Below are 18,342 nucleotides of genomic sequence, written 5' to 3' on the forward strand. Positions count from 1 at the left end.
GAACACAGCCAAATCTTATCAAACCCAGTACCCAATGGTTATCTTTTCTGCTCCTCTCCCTCTGCCCACTTTCCATCCACAAGGCGACCCTGGTGTCTGTTTCTTCCTTCTTTGTGTTCATAAGTTCTCATCATTTAGCTTCCACTTTTAAGTGAAAATGTGGTATTTGTTTTTCTGTTCCTGTGTTAGTTTGCTGAGGATAATAGCCTCTAGTTTCATCCATATTTCACAAAAGACATGATCACGTTCTTTTTCATGGCTGCATAGTGTTCCATGGTGTATATGTACCACATTTACCTTATCCAATCTGTCATTGATGGGCATTTAGGTTGATTCCATGTTGATATGGCTTGGCTCTGTGTCCCTACCCAAATCTCATCTCAAATTGTGATTCCCATGTGTCAAGGAGGGACCTGGTGGGAGGTGATTGGATAATGGGAGTGGTGTCCTCCATGCTGTTCTTGTGATAGTGAGTTCTCATGAGATCCGGTAGCTTAAAAGTGGCTCTTCCTCCTTTGTTCTCTCTTTCCTCCAACCCTGCGAAGAAGTTGCTTGCTTTCCCTTTGCTTTCTGCCATGATTATAAGTTTCCGAGCCCTCCCCAGCCATGTGGAACTGTGAGTCAATTAAACCTCTTTTCCTATAAATTGCCCAGTCTCAGGCAGCTCTTTATAGCTGTATGAAAATGGACCAATACACATGTCTTTGCTATTGTGAATAGTGCTGCAATGAACATTTGTGTGCTTGTCTGAAGTCTTAATGGTAGAATGATTTATATTTCTCTGGGTACATAACCAGTAATGGGATTATTGGGTCTAATGATAGTTCCACTTTTAGCTCTTTGAGGAATTGCCATACTACTTTCCACAATGGTTGAACTAAGTTACACTCCCACCAACAGTGTATAATGTTCCCTTTTTCTCTGCAACCTTACCAGCATCTGTTATTTTTTGACTTTTTAATATAACAGGTATGAGATGGTATCTCATAGTCATTTTGATTTGCATTTTTCTAATGATCAGTGATATTGAACTTTTACTCATATTCTACTTGGGTGCATGTATGTCCTCTTTTGAAGTGTCTGTTCATGTCCTTTGCCCGTTTTTTAGTGTGATTGTTTTTCTCTTGTAAATTTGGTGTCAGTTCCTCATAGATGCTGGATATTAGACATTCATCAGATGCATAGTTTGCAAATATGGTCTCCCATTCTCTAGGTTGTCTGTTTACTCTTATAGTTTCTTTTGCTGTACAGAAGCTCTTAAGTTTAATTAGATCCCACTTGCCAAGTTTTGCTTTTGTTGTGATTGTTTTTAGTGTCTTTGTCATGAAATCTTTGCTCATTCCCATGTCCAGGATGGTATTGCCTAGGTTATCTTTCAGGGTTTGTATAGTTTTGGAAAGCCAATACTATTCACAATTGCCACAAAAAGAATAAAATACCTAGGAATACAGCTGACCATGGAGGTGAAAGATCCCTGCAATGAGAATTATGGAACATGCTCAAAGAAATCAGGAAAGATACAAACAAATGGAAAAGCATCCCATGCTCATGGATATGAAGAATCAATATCATTAAAATGGCCATACTGTCCAGAGCAATTTACAGATTCAATGCTATTCTTATCAAACTGCCAACAACATTCTTCACAGAACTAGAAAAAACTATTTTAAAATTAATAGAACTAAAATTATGGAACCAAAAGAGAGCCTGAATAGCCAAGGCAATCTTAAGCAAAAAGAACAAAACTAGAGATAGTATGTTACTTGACTTCAAACTACACTACGGGACTACAGTAACCACAACAGCATGGCACTGGTACAAAAACAGGCACATAGACCAATGGAACAGAATAGAGAACCCAGAAATGTTGCCACATACCTATGACCATCTGATTTTCAACAAAGGTGACAAAAACAAGCAAGGGGAAAAGGCTTCCTGTTCAATAAATGGTGCTGGGGTAGTTGGCTAGCCATAAGCAGAAGACTGAAGCTGAACCTCTTATTTATACCCTATACAAAAATCTATTCAAAATAGATAATTCCTATTTTATGCATGTGGAAATTAAAGTTCAAACAGATCAAACATTTTACCCAGTTTCACATAGCTGGTAAGTGGTGAGGTCTGAATTTGAACTAAGCAGTCCTACTCCAGAATGCACACTTTTTCTTTTTTTTTGAGATGGAGTTTTGCCCGGTCTGGAGTACAATGGCATAATCTCGGCTTGCTGCAATCTCCGCCTCCTGGGTTCAAGCAATTCTTCTGCCTCAGCCTCTCTAGTAGCTGGGATTATAGGCACCCACCGCCATGCCTGGTTAATTTTTTGTATTTTTAGTAGACACGGGGTTTCACTGTGTTGGCCAGGCTGGTCTTGAACTCCCGACCTTGTGATCCTCCAGCCTCAGCCTCCCAAAGTGTTGGGATTACAGGCGTGAGCTACCACGTCAGACCCCAGGATGCACATTCTTAACACCATGTAATTATTCTGCCTCCCTGAATTGATTAAGGAGGGATTTATCTTACATATTGCTAATTGAAAAAGCAAATAATGAACCTAATAATTTAATTTAAAAAAAAAAAAAAAAAAAACCATCTGAAAGGATACCCTCCAATCTGGAAACATTGATTATATTAGGACTGATCAAGGAAGGCGAATATTATTAATTTTTTATTTATTCACCTCTTTATTGTTTGTAGTTATGGAAAACACTGGAATACTTTATCTTTTTTTTAATCTAATAAAGTGACAAAAAAGTTAACAAAAACCAGCCTCCAAATGGAATATCCACATTTAGGTTCATTATGTTTTTTTAAGAATAAAACAAATGACTGGCTCATTTAACAAGTAGACAATAAATTAGTAAAAACTTATTATTTAATTTTTTTGTTTGTTTGTTTTTTAACCAGGCTTCGGACCCACAAGGCTGTAACTCATTGTGGTCATTCTACACAAGTATATACCTAGATTGTCATGAAGTGGGTCCCCAGCAAACATTTGTTTTCTTTCCTTCATTTTTGTTCTCTCCTCCCTGTCCTTCCCCCAATCAATAACCAATGCTATGACCACAAAAGCAGTCTTTACTTTCCATTTTTTCAGCCTGCCCAGGATGACTTTGGCTGTACTAGCTCTCGCTCGGGGTAACACGGTGCCTCTTTCAGATGCACTGATCTCCAAACATAATTTTCTGGTGCGTCCTTCTTCACTGTGTCAAGACTTATGCTCCAAATGAGAGAGGGAGATTTGTCAACTGGTCAGTCTGTTATGCAGGAAAGTGTTTTATTAGGAGAAGGGCCAAAAGTCTTACATTTAGAACCGTGTACAATGATTACCTAAATACAAATAGTCCATATTTTTAGAAGTGTTTGCTGTTTTATAGGCTCATGTATGAATCTTAATAGGATGTAGAATGATGTATGTGCCATTTCGGCAGTTTAGAGGTATGAAACTGTGCCTCACCTGGGGCACACAAGTTAACTATCTTTCATATAAAATTATTAGAAATTGGTATTTGGGTATTTTGAAAACTTTGTCAACAGTTTGAAACAATGCATTTCATGAACACTTTTATGCTTTTCCTCAGGTCCCATTTGATATCTCGCTGCCATCTATATTCAATCTTGAGAGACTTTTTGATCTGGCTAATGGTTGCATTTTATCAGGAGGAAGCCTTTTCAACTGGATAGTGTCAATTATTCCCTGAACATTATACGGTAACCTTATGAAGGATTTAATTGTTGTTTCTCTTGGTTTGAACTAAGTTTTTGGAATGGTCCTCTTATAACAACAAAAATAAAATCGTTTTTTTACACAAGCTAAATTTTTTTAAAAAATTATTATTTTGAGGAATGTCTTAAATTGTATTTGAATTAAATGACACTGCTGTTGCTTATTAAAACTGTATTACAGAGCTATTCATAGAAAATAAGTTTTTGCACAGTGCAACTGTTTTCACGTTTGGAGTCATTTAGGTTGTTTTTGGACAGGTCCATAAAGCAAGATTGGATTAAACCAGTGGTTCTCAATTGGGAGTGATTTTGTCCATTAGGTGACATTTGAGAGTGTCTGGAGATGTATTTGGTTGTTATCACTGGAGAGTACTAGTGGCATCCAGTGAGTAAACATCCTACAATGCACAAGACGGCTCCCACAACAAAGAATTATCAAGTCCAGAATGTCACTAACGCTAGTCTTGAAGAACCCTCGATTAAACCCCAACATGTGGTAATTTCAATTTTGGAAATTCTCTAAATGGTTTGGGAAGCAAATGAGACCTTCCATATTTTATACTTCTGAGAGGCAATATTGCATAGAATTTTAGGGTGCCAGCTTTAGAATTGTATAAACCTGGGTTTACTTTGGGGAATTAACTTAAATTCTGTAAGCTTTTATTTTCTCATCTGTAGAATGGGAATGTTAGTATCTATCCTATAGGATTGCTGTGTGTATTAATTAGGTGAGTTGAAGTAATAAGGTGCTTAACACAATGCCTGATGTAATAATAGAGTGCTGGGAGCATTGTTTCCCTGCCAAATTGGAAAAGGACTGTGCATTTCTGACTCATCTTGTCTATCATCTAAAAATGCCACATGTGAATTCTTCCCACATGCTAGTCAGTGAATGAATACTCCTGGTTTAAAAAAAATAACAACACAAATGTGTTTTTCTAAAGCTAAATTGGTTTAATGTATCATCTTCTATTCTGAATTTCCTGCTAGTATTAAAAAGGCCTTTTTTTAAAAAAATGAAGCAACAGTAATAGTAGCTGGCAGTTGGCATTTTAAAATAATCTCCTTTGATAATATAAGAAAAAATAGCAACTTTATGTTAGTCCCTAAGCTTTTAAATGTAGACATCTATGAAGTTCTAAAGTCTGGGAACAGCGAAGGTAGAATTGTTCTACAATACAATGTAGAGGAAACAAGCCTTTAGCAAAGCATTTAAGGATAAGAAGGATTTTGGTAGTTGAAAATTTGCTAAAAATTTTGCTAGAAGGGGGCGCACTGGAGGAGAACAGAGGCATAAAAATAAAAATACATATGGTTTATATTCAAAGGACTTGACTGTGACCTACCTGGAGTGTGCACAGTCATGATGGAAAATAAACTGTAAGGAGCACTAGAATGAAGACTTCAGGATTGAATCAGTAGATGATAGGGTGCCATTACAAGCGACTGAGGAGAGAAGTGACAAGTTCCTGACACTAGTACGCGTTTAGTAAATATTGGATGAATGAAAGGAATGAGTGGAATGAATGATGGCCTGGTCTCCAGGGCAGATAAGAATGCAAGATATAATGAAAGGGAAAGAAACAAAAGACAGGAAGACCGATAGGAAAGCATGTTTTAATGAAAGAGAAGAAGAACCAAATATTTACTCATGAATTCAAAGGGAAAAATTGTTGCCTGATGTCTATACCCTCATATGAAATAAAATTTGATTCAAACAGAAAAGCCATTTGGATGGTAATGGCTCTTATGTGAAGATGGCTTCTGAGTCCTTTGGTCTGAGACTGGGGTTTGCACATTTCTTTGCTGGGTTAGAGATCACTTTGAAGAGTTTGCATTTCTCAATGGTGGGAGTTTAATTTATTATGCAAAGCTAGTTACCAAGGTCAAGAAAGGTGCAACAGAGTAACTACACATTTATTACAGGTGTAGAAACAGCATGACTCATAACCAAGACCACTTACCTCAACTTCATGCTAATTTCCTGTGAATACAAATGCACATCTTCTGGTTTTTGTCACTAATAAGTCTTTACTAGTTAGATACTTTCATTTTTCTTTACTTTAGTGAACATAAGTGCTTGTACTATTTTTATAGAACCCTAGAACAATACCTGGCACATAGGTCTATAATATTTGTTGGATGGATAGAGGGATGGATGGATGGAGGGATGGATGGATGGATGAATGGATGGATATAATCCAGGAAAGATGGCACTGTGGAGTTCTAAAAAAAGGAAGGAGGTGGAGGTATCACCAACACTCCACCATCATTACTGCTACCATTATTGCCTACCCTTTCTGGAGCATTTACCTGCCAGGCACATATTTGTAAGTGCTTCAGTGCATTTTCTCCCTCTGTCTTCACAAGATTAATGACCATGATGCACACAGTATTACTGACCCCATATTATAGACAAGGAAACAAAAACATAAAGCAGTTAAATAACTTGGCTAACAATCAGAGTTAGTCGGAAGTAGAGCCAGGATTTAAATCCTCCCAGAAGAATCTGAGCTCTTCACCGTTAAGTTGGCCTCCTCTGCACCTTTCTTCTACCCACTCCATAGCTCTAGGAAATTGGATAGTAAAGGGAGAGGAAGACATAGCTGAGGTTCAAGCTAAAACTGGGACACCTGTCATCTGCCCTGGGGGCAGATTTTAAAAAATGACTTGCAGATCTGAATGGATGCCCCAAGAATCCATGGAAGGGGGCCCCCAATGTTATCTGTTATCTGTGCTAATATATTGGTTTCCTCTGGGGAAGGCAGATCCCTTCCAACTATTGCGGATAACATTTCAGCACTTTTTTTTTCTTTTATTTTTTTCTTCACTTTCAGTTCTTACAGATGCTGTTATTCTTGAGTGTTGTTTTGCCTGAGAAAAATACTGTCTAAAACTGCACCAGACCATACAGTAACAGTTTCCCCATTTTAAACCATCATTCCAAAATTCCCTATCTTTTCTAAAATAGGAGCAACACTCACTAGTTAAAGCTGTAACTTTCTGTGCAAGGCGGTAAGGAAATGATGATGAACTGGGCTGAAGTACAAACAAAAAGAAAATTCAAAATCTGCAGGATGAAAGATGTGTTTATTTCCAGAAATGTCTTTCAGAGTTTTTTTTAAAGACCAAATTACACAATTTGCAGCTGGTTTTTAAAAATATACAGTATCTGCAAATGCTTTATAGTAGACACCTGCAATGTTTTCTATTTGTTTTAATTATATCAGAGAATGACAGGAGGCAAGCTGAAAGGGGGAGAAGAAGGGGAGCAGACACAGGGGAGGGAAGTCAGGAAAGAGGGAAGAGAAGCCCATGCCAGCAGCTACGTGATAGGTAATGAAACTGCAGCACTTCCCGTATCTTTCTCCATGTCAACCTCCAAGAGATTGCTTTAGAAATTGACCACCTGCCAGCTATTCAGAGGCTTAAATGTGGTGGTCTTGGTTCACTTCATGCATAGGCACTTCATAGTCCCCAGCTCAGCCAACTTGTTCGTCACTGAATTGCAGGGGGGAAATAGTAAATTTCTGGAGAGTAGAAATGTACTGTCCAGAAACGGTTTCTGCCTGCAGTCTGCATTGCTCTTCCTTCCCCTTTTTAGCAACATCATGCAAATCCCTCCATCCAGTTCAAATGACCATGCAGAAGGGTGTCTGCCTCCAAGGACTCCTAGAGCACTTGAAGGTGCCCTGCTCATTTGGCTCTTAACAGTGTCCTTGGACACATAGTTTTGTAGTATTTTTATATAACAACCTTAAAACAGTAGCTCAAGAGTGTCATAAGTGTATGAGCCTGCTCCACATTACTTTAGGTTACATTCAGTTTGAGACTGGGCACATTGTTTTTCCTAATACTTCATGGAACTTATAGGGTGCCCATAAAACCTGAAAACTTAAATGAAATATACATGTCATCCAGCACATCTTCATCCATAAAAAAGATTTAAATATTATTATTTATTTAATATTATCTATGTAGGCATAGGATTGAACAAGGCCCTAATGGGGTTAGGGGAGAAAACAGTGAACCCAGAAGTCCACTGCTTAACTACTCTTTGCCATTTTCTCTCATTTGAAATGCTATAGTATATTCTACAATATGAGCTCTGACCTATTTGCCCAGCAAGACTTGTGCAAATTTCTGATGCATTGATTATAGTAGTAAAAACAAAGGAAAACCTATGAAATATCCATCAGGTGGAATGGATAAAGAAATAGTGGCATAGTCATACAGGATAATATTTTATAGAAGTTATAAATAAATAATGAAATACTAAACAACATTCATAAATGGATTAATAACAGAGATATATGTCAATCTGGATTCATCTCAAAAGCAGGTCTAGTCAAAGAAAATCAAGTGTTGCAGGATATATGTAAAAAGATACCATTGTATACCATTTGTATAAAGCTTAAATACAGGCAAAACACATAGTATTTATGGCTGAGTACATATATACTAAAAATATTTTTAACACAAATTCATTAATGGTTGACACCAAATTCAGGTTTGTGGTCACCTCTTGGATAAAGGAGGGAGGATGAACTCTAGGGAAAATGCTCAGGAGGTTTCATTTGTCTTTGTAAAATTTTCTCTCTTAAGCTGAATGTTTATTATATTGGTCTCTACTTCTTTTGCATACATAATGTGTATCATAAATTAAAAACAAACACATCGATTCCCTTCATCTTGTTGGCTCGCAAGCTTCGTATAGTTATTGGCTCACCTATCAGTAAATAACTAATAAATTGAACTACGATTCTCATCTCATTATATGACTGGAACTGAGTAGTTCACATCTGGTTTCATTATTTTGGGTTTTAATGACAACTAAAAATCATTTTGAAACTAATGTTAAACTATATACATATGCCCAATTTTAGAAAACTCAATCTATGAAAATATTAAATTTTAATATGAGATAGTAGAGCCTTAATAAATGTTTAATTAAATTGAGTCAGATTCCCTGTTCGATTCCTATCCATTGTAAGTTCATCATTATACTTTAAATTATTTGATTTTCCAAAATTAGATATATGCAGAACTTTTTACACAACTGTTATGCAAAATGAGATTTACTTGTAAAATCCACCTATCATCCATAATTTTGATGTTAAAAAAATATATTAAGAAAGAATTTTCTCTTTACCAACACTCATTTTCTATTTCCACTTTTCACTTCAGTGGAGCCTTATGAATTGCAACTTTGTCTCTAAAATTTCCATAGCAACAGATATTTTTTGTCATAAGTACAGGCATGATTAAGAAGAAGGTTTCGGTGACAGCAGTTTTCTTCGTAATTAAATTCATTAGTTAAAAGCTGGGTTAAGAGGCATGGGAATTTTTTTACAACGAGTAATAATTGGTAACATAACCTGTAATATATGAGCCCTGTAAAAATAACCATTTTCAACTGGAACTTTGGGGACTATTCAAAATTAATTGCTTTTGTTCTTGTTTGATATTTAAGATAACTTTAATACATTTTGTATTTAACAGCTTAGAATGGAATAGGTCTAAAACCAGATTCTGCCCAAGTACAAACCACCCTGAACCATCCCTTTAAATTGTACATGATGTGAAAACTGAGTAGATTTCTAAAAAATTCAGATATTTCTAAGTAGTTTCAAAACTTGCCTAATTTAATTTTTCCCCACAAGATTCACAAGAATTTAATGGATTGATTTTCTTATTATAAAAGCAATTTGGAACTAATGTAGAAAATCTACAAAATATTGAAAGGTGAAAATAAGTTACCCAGAAGTCGACCACTGTAAAATAACCATTGTTAATATTTAAATACATTTTCTATAGCCTATCTAATTATTTTCCCTAGTAGCCAGAAATAAAACAAAACAATGTTTGGAAAAGTATTGAGATTTGAGTCAACTGTTTATATTCCCTAAGTGTAACACAGACAGGCCTTTTCAGAGCTTATTGACTGGGAAAATGGTCAAGTTGAAAATGTTTAGACCTGCTGGGGTTTGGATGAAATGCAGTTAGAATGATCAAGATATAATTAGGGCCAAAGGAATTGTCCAGAGTTTGTTTTCCTAGTAATAAAGTATATATAATGATCCATAGGAGGGAAAAAATTAAATCTTCATTTTGTCCTTTGGAGGCTGGTCATTTAATCTCTTTTTCATGGATACATTAGTATTTCTCTGACAAACTGAGCTCATTCATTCAAGCATATCATTTGATAGATCTTATTAATTAGTCTGGTCCTTTGCTTCCTGGCAAAAATGTCCTTTCTCTTTATTTTAAAAAATGTGTATCAAATTCCAGTACTATGCCAGGGGCTGTGCACACAAGCAGTGACACTTAGGCAGTCCTTTCCTTCAGAAAGCTCACATCTGATCCAGCAATCTAACTACTGGCTATATATCCAAAGGAAATGAAATCAACATGTCTAAGAGATATCTGCCCTCCTGTGTTCATTGCAGCATTATTCTCAATAGCCAGCATATGGAATCAACTAAGTCTCCATCAATGAATGAATGGCTAAATAAAATGTGGAATGTGTGTGTATACGTAATGAAATACTATTCCGCCTTAAAAAGTAAGGAAATTATGGCATTTGCCACAACGTGGATGAACTTGGAGGACATTACGCTAAGTTAAATAAGGCAGGCATAGAAAGACAAATACTGTATGATCTCACTTATATATGGAATCTAAAAAAGTTAAACTCATAAAAGTAGAGAGTGGTTACCAGGGACTAGGGGAGGGGCTGTTGAGATGTTGGTCAAAAAATACAAAATTTCAATTTAACAGGAAGAATGTGTTCAGGAGTTCTGTTGTACAAAATAATGACTATGGTTAGTAACAATGTGTTGTACACTCGAAAATTGCTGAGAGAAGATCTTAACTGTTCTCACCACAAAAAATAAGTATGTGAGGAAATGCATATATCAATTGGCTCAATTTAGCTATTCTATAATAATAATCAATGTATATATATATTTCAGAATAACATGTTTGTACACGATAAATATATACAATTTTTATTCATCAATTTTTTAAAAAAGACTCATACCTAATGGCCTCAAGTCTTCATTCCGGACTCAACCCAGGCGTCTCCTCCACCACGGAGGCTGTCCGTACCACTTCCTCCCTGGTGTCTCCATGTAACACATAGGTGCTCTTATCACACTCATTGTATTTTGCATGTGCTTGTTTGCATATCTCCCCTCTCCTTGAGGTCAGGGACCAAAGTAGGTAGATTTCAAGGAAACAAATAAATTTATGTTCCCACTTTGTACAAAAATGTATTCTTAAGTTTATATTTATATTTATCTGACTACTTCTAAGGTTGAATGTTTTTCACATTGTTTGGTCCACTATATATTTTTCTGTTGTCATGCTTCTTCAGGATCTTTGCTCAATTTTTTACTTGTATGTTCATCTTTTTTTTTTTTTTTTTTTTTTAGATTTCCAAGATCCCTCAATAACAAGAATACAAACTCTTTTTATATATTTTTGTGAATTTTTTTTTTTACATTCTCATTTTCCTTTCCATTTTTGTTTATGGTTCAATGGTTCTTATTTTTTAAATTGTGGCAGTCTAATCTAGACCATTTAGTTATTCATATTTGAACTTGCTCAAAAAATTTAAGGTAGCTTATAAGTATGCATTCAAAATAATGATAAGATTAATTAAAACCAGACAGGAAAAATTAAGCAAAGAAGACATGGTAGAAAAGTAAGATGGAGCCAGGAGTTGAGCCCTTTTCTTTTTCTTTTATTTTTTTTTAACGTGCCATTTATCCTTTACATTCACTAGGAGTCAACCATGGATTGGCTGTATGCTTTCCTGCAGCACTTGTTAACAAGTAAATACAGTGCTTTACAAGATCAACAGCATTTTAAGGGAAAACAGACCACATACTTAGGAGATGCATTGCTATTAGTGATCCTGGTACTCATTCCAGAAAATAAGTTTTCCTGTGAGTCCTGATAATAACATCCCATTAAAAAAAAAAAAAAAACTGTCTTCAATAGCAGCCCCCAGGAAAATAACACACATTTTATAGATCATTTCAAGGACTGTAGACTTTTCTTTCAAGGATTTGTCATTTCTTTTATTTTTGCAAAACAATATTAATTTCTGACTAATTAGTTTAAAACGATTTGGGAGACATATAGCAAGGGAGGGATATCAAGGAAAGAAATGTTTTTATTGACCTTAAAAACAGTTTAATTTTTGTATGAGGAAAAATAATGTGTTTTTTTGTTTTTCTTAGAACAATTTTGCTGGTTAAAAATATTTTTCAAATATATTTTGGGTTGTATGGAAAAAAACATACCAAAATGGCTATTTCTCAAGACTTCAAAGGCTGATTCTTCGAACTGCTTGAAATAAGTTGGTTGATCAATCTTGACATTGCATCCAGAATAAACACAGTATACAAGTAGGGCTTCAGCAGTTCGGGTAACTGCAAGTACATAGTTCTGCTTGAGGTGCTACAACTCAAATTCAAAAGTAGAGAAAAGAGAAACAGTTCTGCAGGAGCTGAGTTGATATGGGAATACTATTTGATGTATACATTTCTGGATTGGTGATTGAGGAAAACTAATTTCTCTGACATGAAAATTAATACTTTTAGTTGAGTTGGAATTATAATTTTTGTAAGAAAATAGATTATTATGGGCCAGGCACGGTGGCTCGTGCCTGTAATCCCAGCACTTTGGGAGGCCGAGGCGGGTGGATCACTTGAGGTCGGGAGTTGGAGACCAGCCTGACCGACATGGCGAAACCCCTTCTCTACTAAAAATACAAAATTAGCTGGGTGTGATGGTGCATGCCTGTAATCCCAGCTACTTGGGAGGCTGAGGCAGGAGAATTGCTTGAACCTGGGAGGCAAATGTTGCAGAGAGCCGAGGTTGTGCCATTGCACTCCAGCCTGGGCAACAAGAGTGAAACTCCGTCAAAAAGAGAGAGAGAGAAGGAAGGAAGGAAGGAAGGGAAGGAAGGGAAAAAAGGGAAGGAAGGAAAGAAAGAAAAGAGATTATTACGTTTAGGCGGGCATGGTGGCTCACGCCTTTAATCCCAGCACTTTTGGATGCTGAGGCGGGCAGATCACAAGGTCAAAAGATGGAGACCATCCTGGCCAACATGGTGAAACCTCATCTCTACTAAAAATACAAAAATTAGCTGGGTGTGGTGGCACACACCTGTAATCCCAGCTACTCCAGAGGCTGAGGCAGGAGAAACTCTTGAACCTGGGAGGTGGAGGTTGCAGTGAGCTGAGATCGCACTACTGCACTCCAGCCTGGCGACAGAGTGAGACTCCGCCTCAAAAAAATTAAAAAAAAAAAAAAAAGAAAGGAAATAGATTATTACATTTAAAGGAACTATAAAAGTTATTTAGTTGAATTCTCTACTACAAGCTAAGTCTCCTCTAAGTTGTTTCCATCAAGGGACAACTACCCTATGTTTGAATAGCAGTATAGCATCATGGATGAGGGAGTCAGCTATGACATCAGATAGTCCTGGCTTTCCTTTTACCACCTGCATGAATTTGGCCAAGTTCCTTAACTTCTCTGTAGTTTAGTTTTCTCATCTGTAAATTTAGAATACATAAAGCACCTAGAACAATGTCCAACACATATTGGATGCTCAATAACAGGTAGCTCTTACTAATATTACATTCTTATATTATTACATACATCTTCGGGGGAAGTTTTTTTCTATCTAGAAGGATCAGAGGTCATTTATTGTTTTGGTTTGGTTTGTTTTTTTATGGTAGTGATAGGAGTTCATTTCTGGTGATAGCAGAGTGGCTTTTATTGAACTACCATTTGCCAATAACAATTTTGAACTCTGGATCAAAAAACAGTGCAAACAATCATAAAATCAGAATTAAAACGATTGTTTGAAGTCCCTGGGGAATGACTAATACTAGGTAGAAACCGGAGGAATGGTAATCCTTGAAATATGGAAACAAACTAGGTGAGGTCCAAATTTAAACAGCTTTTTCTCTGAGGGCACACCTCATCTTGCAAAATACGTAAGGGACAGAGTGCAATCAGGAAGAGGCTGAATGACTGGACTGAGGATTCAGAAGTCAGGGTGTGGGTCTGCCAGAGTAGTTAGAAATAAAGGAGGGAATGTTTCAACAAGGAGGGAGACAGTGTGGCGAGCCCCAAAATCTGTGCACAAATCCTCCTAAAACTATTGGCTGACTACCAAAAATACATGCACATGATGAGACTCCAGAGAATCCAATGCAGAGTCACAGCTGAAAGGCTAAAAGAACTAAGCCCCAGAGATTTCAACAGATTCATGGTACTGGAGAGACAAATTTTGTAATTCAAGTCCAGTCAAGGAAAAGGGACTTAATAAATTATTTGTGCTTTTCGTTAAAACCTAGGAGGGGACTACTATAAGAAGAATTTTAGAACCAAGGACAACAAATGAGACCTGACAGCAAACCAAAAATAAGCCCACCCATCAAACCTCCATAAGATAAAATTAATTTAACTGTATGCTAGAACAAAACTCAACAATGTTGCCCACAATATACATTAAATAATTAAAAATTACTTTATATACAAAGAAGCAGGAAAATATCATCCATAATCTAGGGAAAAAACAGTCAACACATTTCCAGAAGTCTCATGTGTTAGAATTAGCAGATGTAGACTTTAAAATAACTATACTTTACATGTAAAATAATCTATTGAAAAAGATTGCTATAATGGATAAAGAGATGGGGGATATCGGGATAGATATGGAAATAGAAAAATAACCAAATGGAAATCCTTAAACTGGAAAAATATATCTGAAATTTAAAAATTCATTGAATGGACTTAGCAAATTATGTGCTACAGAATTTTTCTTAAAAAAAACAGTACACTTCTGGACAGATCAGTAGAAATTATCTAACTCAGTACTGAGAAAAAAATGATTTTCAAAACTTTCAGAGCTATGATGGCTTGTTCATGTTTCAACATGTGTGAAATTGAAGTCTAAGATAGGAAGGAAAGATAGGAAAGAGTCCCAGATAGGAAGCAACTGAAGTTCTAGATAGGAAGGAAAGAGTCCTTTGAAAAAGGGATGGTAAAAGTTTTTTTCAAATTTGATTTAAAATATTAACCAACTTTAGATTTAGGAAGTTCAATGAACTCCAAGCAAGATAAATAAAAAGAAAACCACACCCAAGCAAATCATAGTCACAGTTATGAAAATCAAAAAGAGGAAAAATATTTTAAAATCAACTAGAAGAAAAAACACAGAGTCCTAAGGAAAGGGGTAATAAGAATAAAGGCTGACTTCTCATCAGAAACATTGGAGACCCAGTGATAATGGGTTGCCTTCTTAAAAGTGCTGAAAGAAAAAAAAAATCAGCCTATTAATCTAGATGACTTACACTAGACTTACATTTAGCCATATTATTAATTGTATTAAGTGTAAATTGACCACAACTTTCATTTAAAAGCAGAAATTGTTCTATTTTAAATAAAAGACACCAACAGGTTGAAAATAGAAGGATGGAGAAGTGGAGACCATGTGAACACTGAACATAAGAAAGTTGGTGTCGCTGTATCGTCATTAAGGTATTCAAAAATGGATACTGCCAGAGGTGAAACAGAACGTTTTATAATGATGAAAGCATCACTTTGTTAAGATGACATAGTTCTAAATGTGTTTCCATTTAATGATGAGATATTTTATTTTTTAAACATCTGGTACAGTCATTCTCATTTAGGACAGAGGTGCCTTGGTTAGAAAGGTATTTTGATAAGTCTATTAGAATAGGTGGCCTCTATGAGCCATTGATGTGGGGTAGCTTTGATGCTTCAGAGGAGCAGGTAAAATTACTTGAGACAGGAGATAGGGTCACAAATCTTCCCAGTTTTTCCAGAATTGAGATTGACTTTGAGTGCAAAATCTGGGACTATCCCCAAACTGAGACAGCTCCAGGTAAACTGGAATGGCTGCCTATCCTGCAAAGAGAGGAATTTATTTGCTTTGGAAATTGGAGAAATAAAAGAGAAAGGGAAGAAAAGAATAGATAGCCATCAGATAACAGAAGGTTGTACAGTGGATTAAGTGACCCATTACAGTGATCCCTCAAACGTTAAGTAAAATTACCAAACGCACAAAAATGATCGTTGTAAAATGTGTTTGTATGTTTGAGAAGCTAGTAATGAGGGAGAATGGTTGAAAAGTAGCATGCATCCTGAACATGGTATTTCTGGAATAAGGATCACGAGAGCTTAAGTTTTGGGGAATTTGTAGGAATCATGGGAATAGTTTTAGACTTTCATAGGTTATGAAATGGGAGGTTTGAGTCAAGTTTGGGTATATTAAGGGCAAAAAGAGCTGAGATTATATCTGGATCTTACAACTGTATTAGTTAAGAATCATTTGGTTTTGGATAATAGAAAATCTTCCTTTAACTGGGTCATACACTAAAGGAAATTTATTTGTTCATGTAACTGAAGATTCCGGAGGTAAGATGGGCTTCTGGCTTGACTCAATCCAGAAGTTCATAATTCACATCTGAGCTGTCATTTATTTCTCAGCAGTTAGCTCAGCAACCCTCTTCCTTGTGACATTTTGTCTTCAGTCTAGTTTTCCTGCTGGCAGCAACAGTGGTCACAACAATTCCAAGATACATTCTCACACAATACATGGGTCTTCAAACTTTTTCTATAAAGGGTGAGATAGTAAATCTTCTAGCTTTGTGTCTCTATTGCAAATAGTCAACTCTGCCATTACAGTGCAAAAGCAACCATACACAACATATAAACAAAAAGCATAGATGTGTTCCAATAAAACTTTAAAAAATCTATTTGAATTTCTTATAATTTTCATGTGCCATGAAATATTATTATTGGCATTTTTCTCCCTACCGTAAAAAATATGAAATTATTCTTAGCTCAGGAACTGAACAAAAACCAGGCAGTGGTCCAAATTTAACCTGGGGGCTATGATTTGCTGACCGAAGACTTTAAAGATTACCTGACATTAATCAAAAAATTTGCTTCTCCATAGCATATGTTCTCTTTTGTCTTCTCCATACTCCCACTCAAGATAACCCTATCCAGTACCGTTTATATGCCAAAATCCTCCAGTCTTTTATCTCCAACCCAGAGTGCTCTCCTATCTCCAGATTCCTGTAGCCACCTGCCTACTTAACATCTCCATTTAGAAGTTTAATAGAATTTTAAACTTAACAAGATCAAAATCCTCTGGGGAACTCTGCTTCCTTAAAATGGATCCAGCTCCAAGCAGCCAGTAGGGGCACATTGACACTCCCATGGAACTGATCTCAATTCCACAGTATGGTATGTCAACATTCTTTACATTTCTAATATGCATATAGTGTCAAAAGACAAAATTCCAACAAAGTTATTTATAGATCTAATTTGCTTTTATTTGCAAGTCATGAATCAGGGACAGCCTCCATTCTGCAGAACGGAATGAGATCTCCTACTGGACAATGGCACAACAGTGGGTTTTATAAAGTAGGAACAAGGAAACAGAAGAGTAGAAAAGAAAACCTGATTGGTTAATATAAGGCTGCTTTTTTGTAAGAGTTAAAACAGAGGGACTTCCCTATTACGCTCACTCAGGTAAACTGGAATCTTCTGTTTTCAGGAAAAATTGTTCTGTTCTGTTTTGGGATCTCTGCTTTTTAAAAGTTTTGGGATGTGGCATTCAGCATGAGTGACTCCATTGTGGTTTGGTCAGGTCTGTTGGGGACTAGCACAGGAGCATAATTTTTGTTTAACAGGTGAGGTGAAATGAAGTATGCCCTTTCTGAAATGAGGAAAATTATATGAAATTCAAGGTATTACTCTTTTTCCCTCCTCTAGGGATGATAAAACTGATAAATAAATGAAGAGTGTGACAACAGACTGAGGAATTTTTCAGCAATATCTGTCAGCCTTTGGAAATCTGGTGAGAAGAAGTAGTCATGATTCAATGTCTTGCTTGCACAGAAGCCTCCAGTTCAAACTTGGATCTTGCCCCATCTGATTTCTTATGATATATACAAATACTCTAGATATTGCTTTGAGATTTTGCTGTTGATTAACTGGCCTTCTGCAGCTTCATAGGTGCTTTAGCTTCCAGTAGGACAGTTTACTACCTTTTCTGTGAGTTCAAGGTCTGTATATCTCCTCAGCTTGCTCTCAATTTGTCCAGCGGATCTGTTTCTTTGTCAAGTTGCTTTGGCTTCCCTACTCTCCCTGTGTTTTGAAAAGAATAAGTTCTCCAGTAAATTAAAACTACACTCTGATAAAAATGAGCATGCATGTGTATTTAGTCCTTTTTTTATTCAATATGCATTTTTGGAGGTTTGCTCTATATTAGACATAGTTCCAGGCTCTAAAAACGCAAAGATCCATAAGCTGTGGCCCATCCCTTAAGATGCTGATAGTATATTAAAGGCAACAAAAATGTCAACTTACAATTCACAATACAACAATGCAGATAGATGTTAACATGAAACCTCCACAAAATGTTCTAGGAAGACAGGGAAATGGCAAGGATTCATGGGAGATGATGCAGTAACTATATTGGTGGGGGTGGGGGGGAAGCACGGGAAGAAAGAGAGAAGGAAGACAAAAACAAGAATCCCTAGTCCAAAATATTGTTAG

At 36.3% G+C, this 18,342-nt stretch overlaps 1 protein-coding gene across 4 annotated transcripts in view; it reads left to right on the forward strand.

The window, feature by feature from the left end:
• CFAP54 (cilia and flagella associated protein 54) overlaps positions 1 to 17,990 on the forward strand; it is a 377,198-nt gene extending 359,208 nt beyond the window's left edge. For 3 of the 4 annotated variants that reach the window (XM_008004317.3, XM_037996664.2, XM_037996665.2), the window contains 2 exons: positions 3,579 to 3,708; positions 17,557 to 17,990. In XM_008004317.3, coding sequence (XP_008002508.3) covers positions 3,579 to 3,698 — 120 coding nt within the window. In that variant the 3' untranslated portion in view covers positions 3,699 to 3,708; positions 17,557 to 17,990. Of the gene's footprint in view, positions 1 to 3,578; positions 3,800 to 17,556 lie in introns of those variants that run through there. The other variant, XM_073021022.1, reaches the window with a different exon arrangement.
• The last annotated feature ends 352 nt before the right edge of the window (positions 17,991 to 18,342 follow it).

This window comes from Chlorocebus sabaeus, chromosome 11 (genome assembly GCF_047675955.1).
Source record: "Chlorocebus sabaeus isolate Y175 chromosome 11, mChlSab1.0.hap1, whole genome shotgun sequence".
In the NCBI taxonomy this organism is placed as follows: Eukaryota; Metazoa; Chordata; class Mammalia; order Primates; family Cercopithecidae; genus Chlorocebus; species Chlorocebus sabaeus.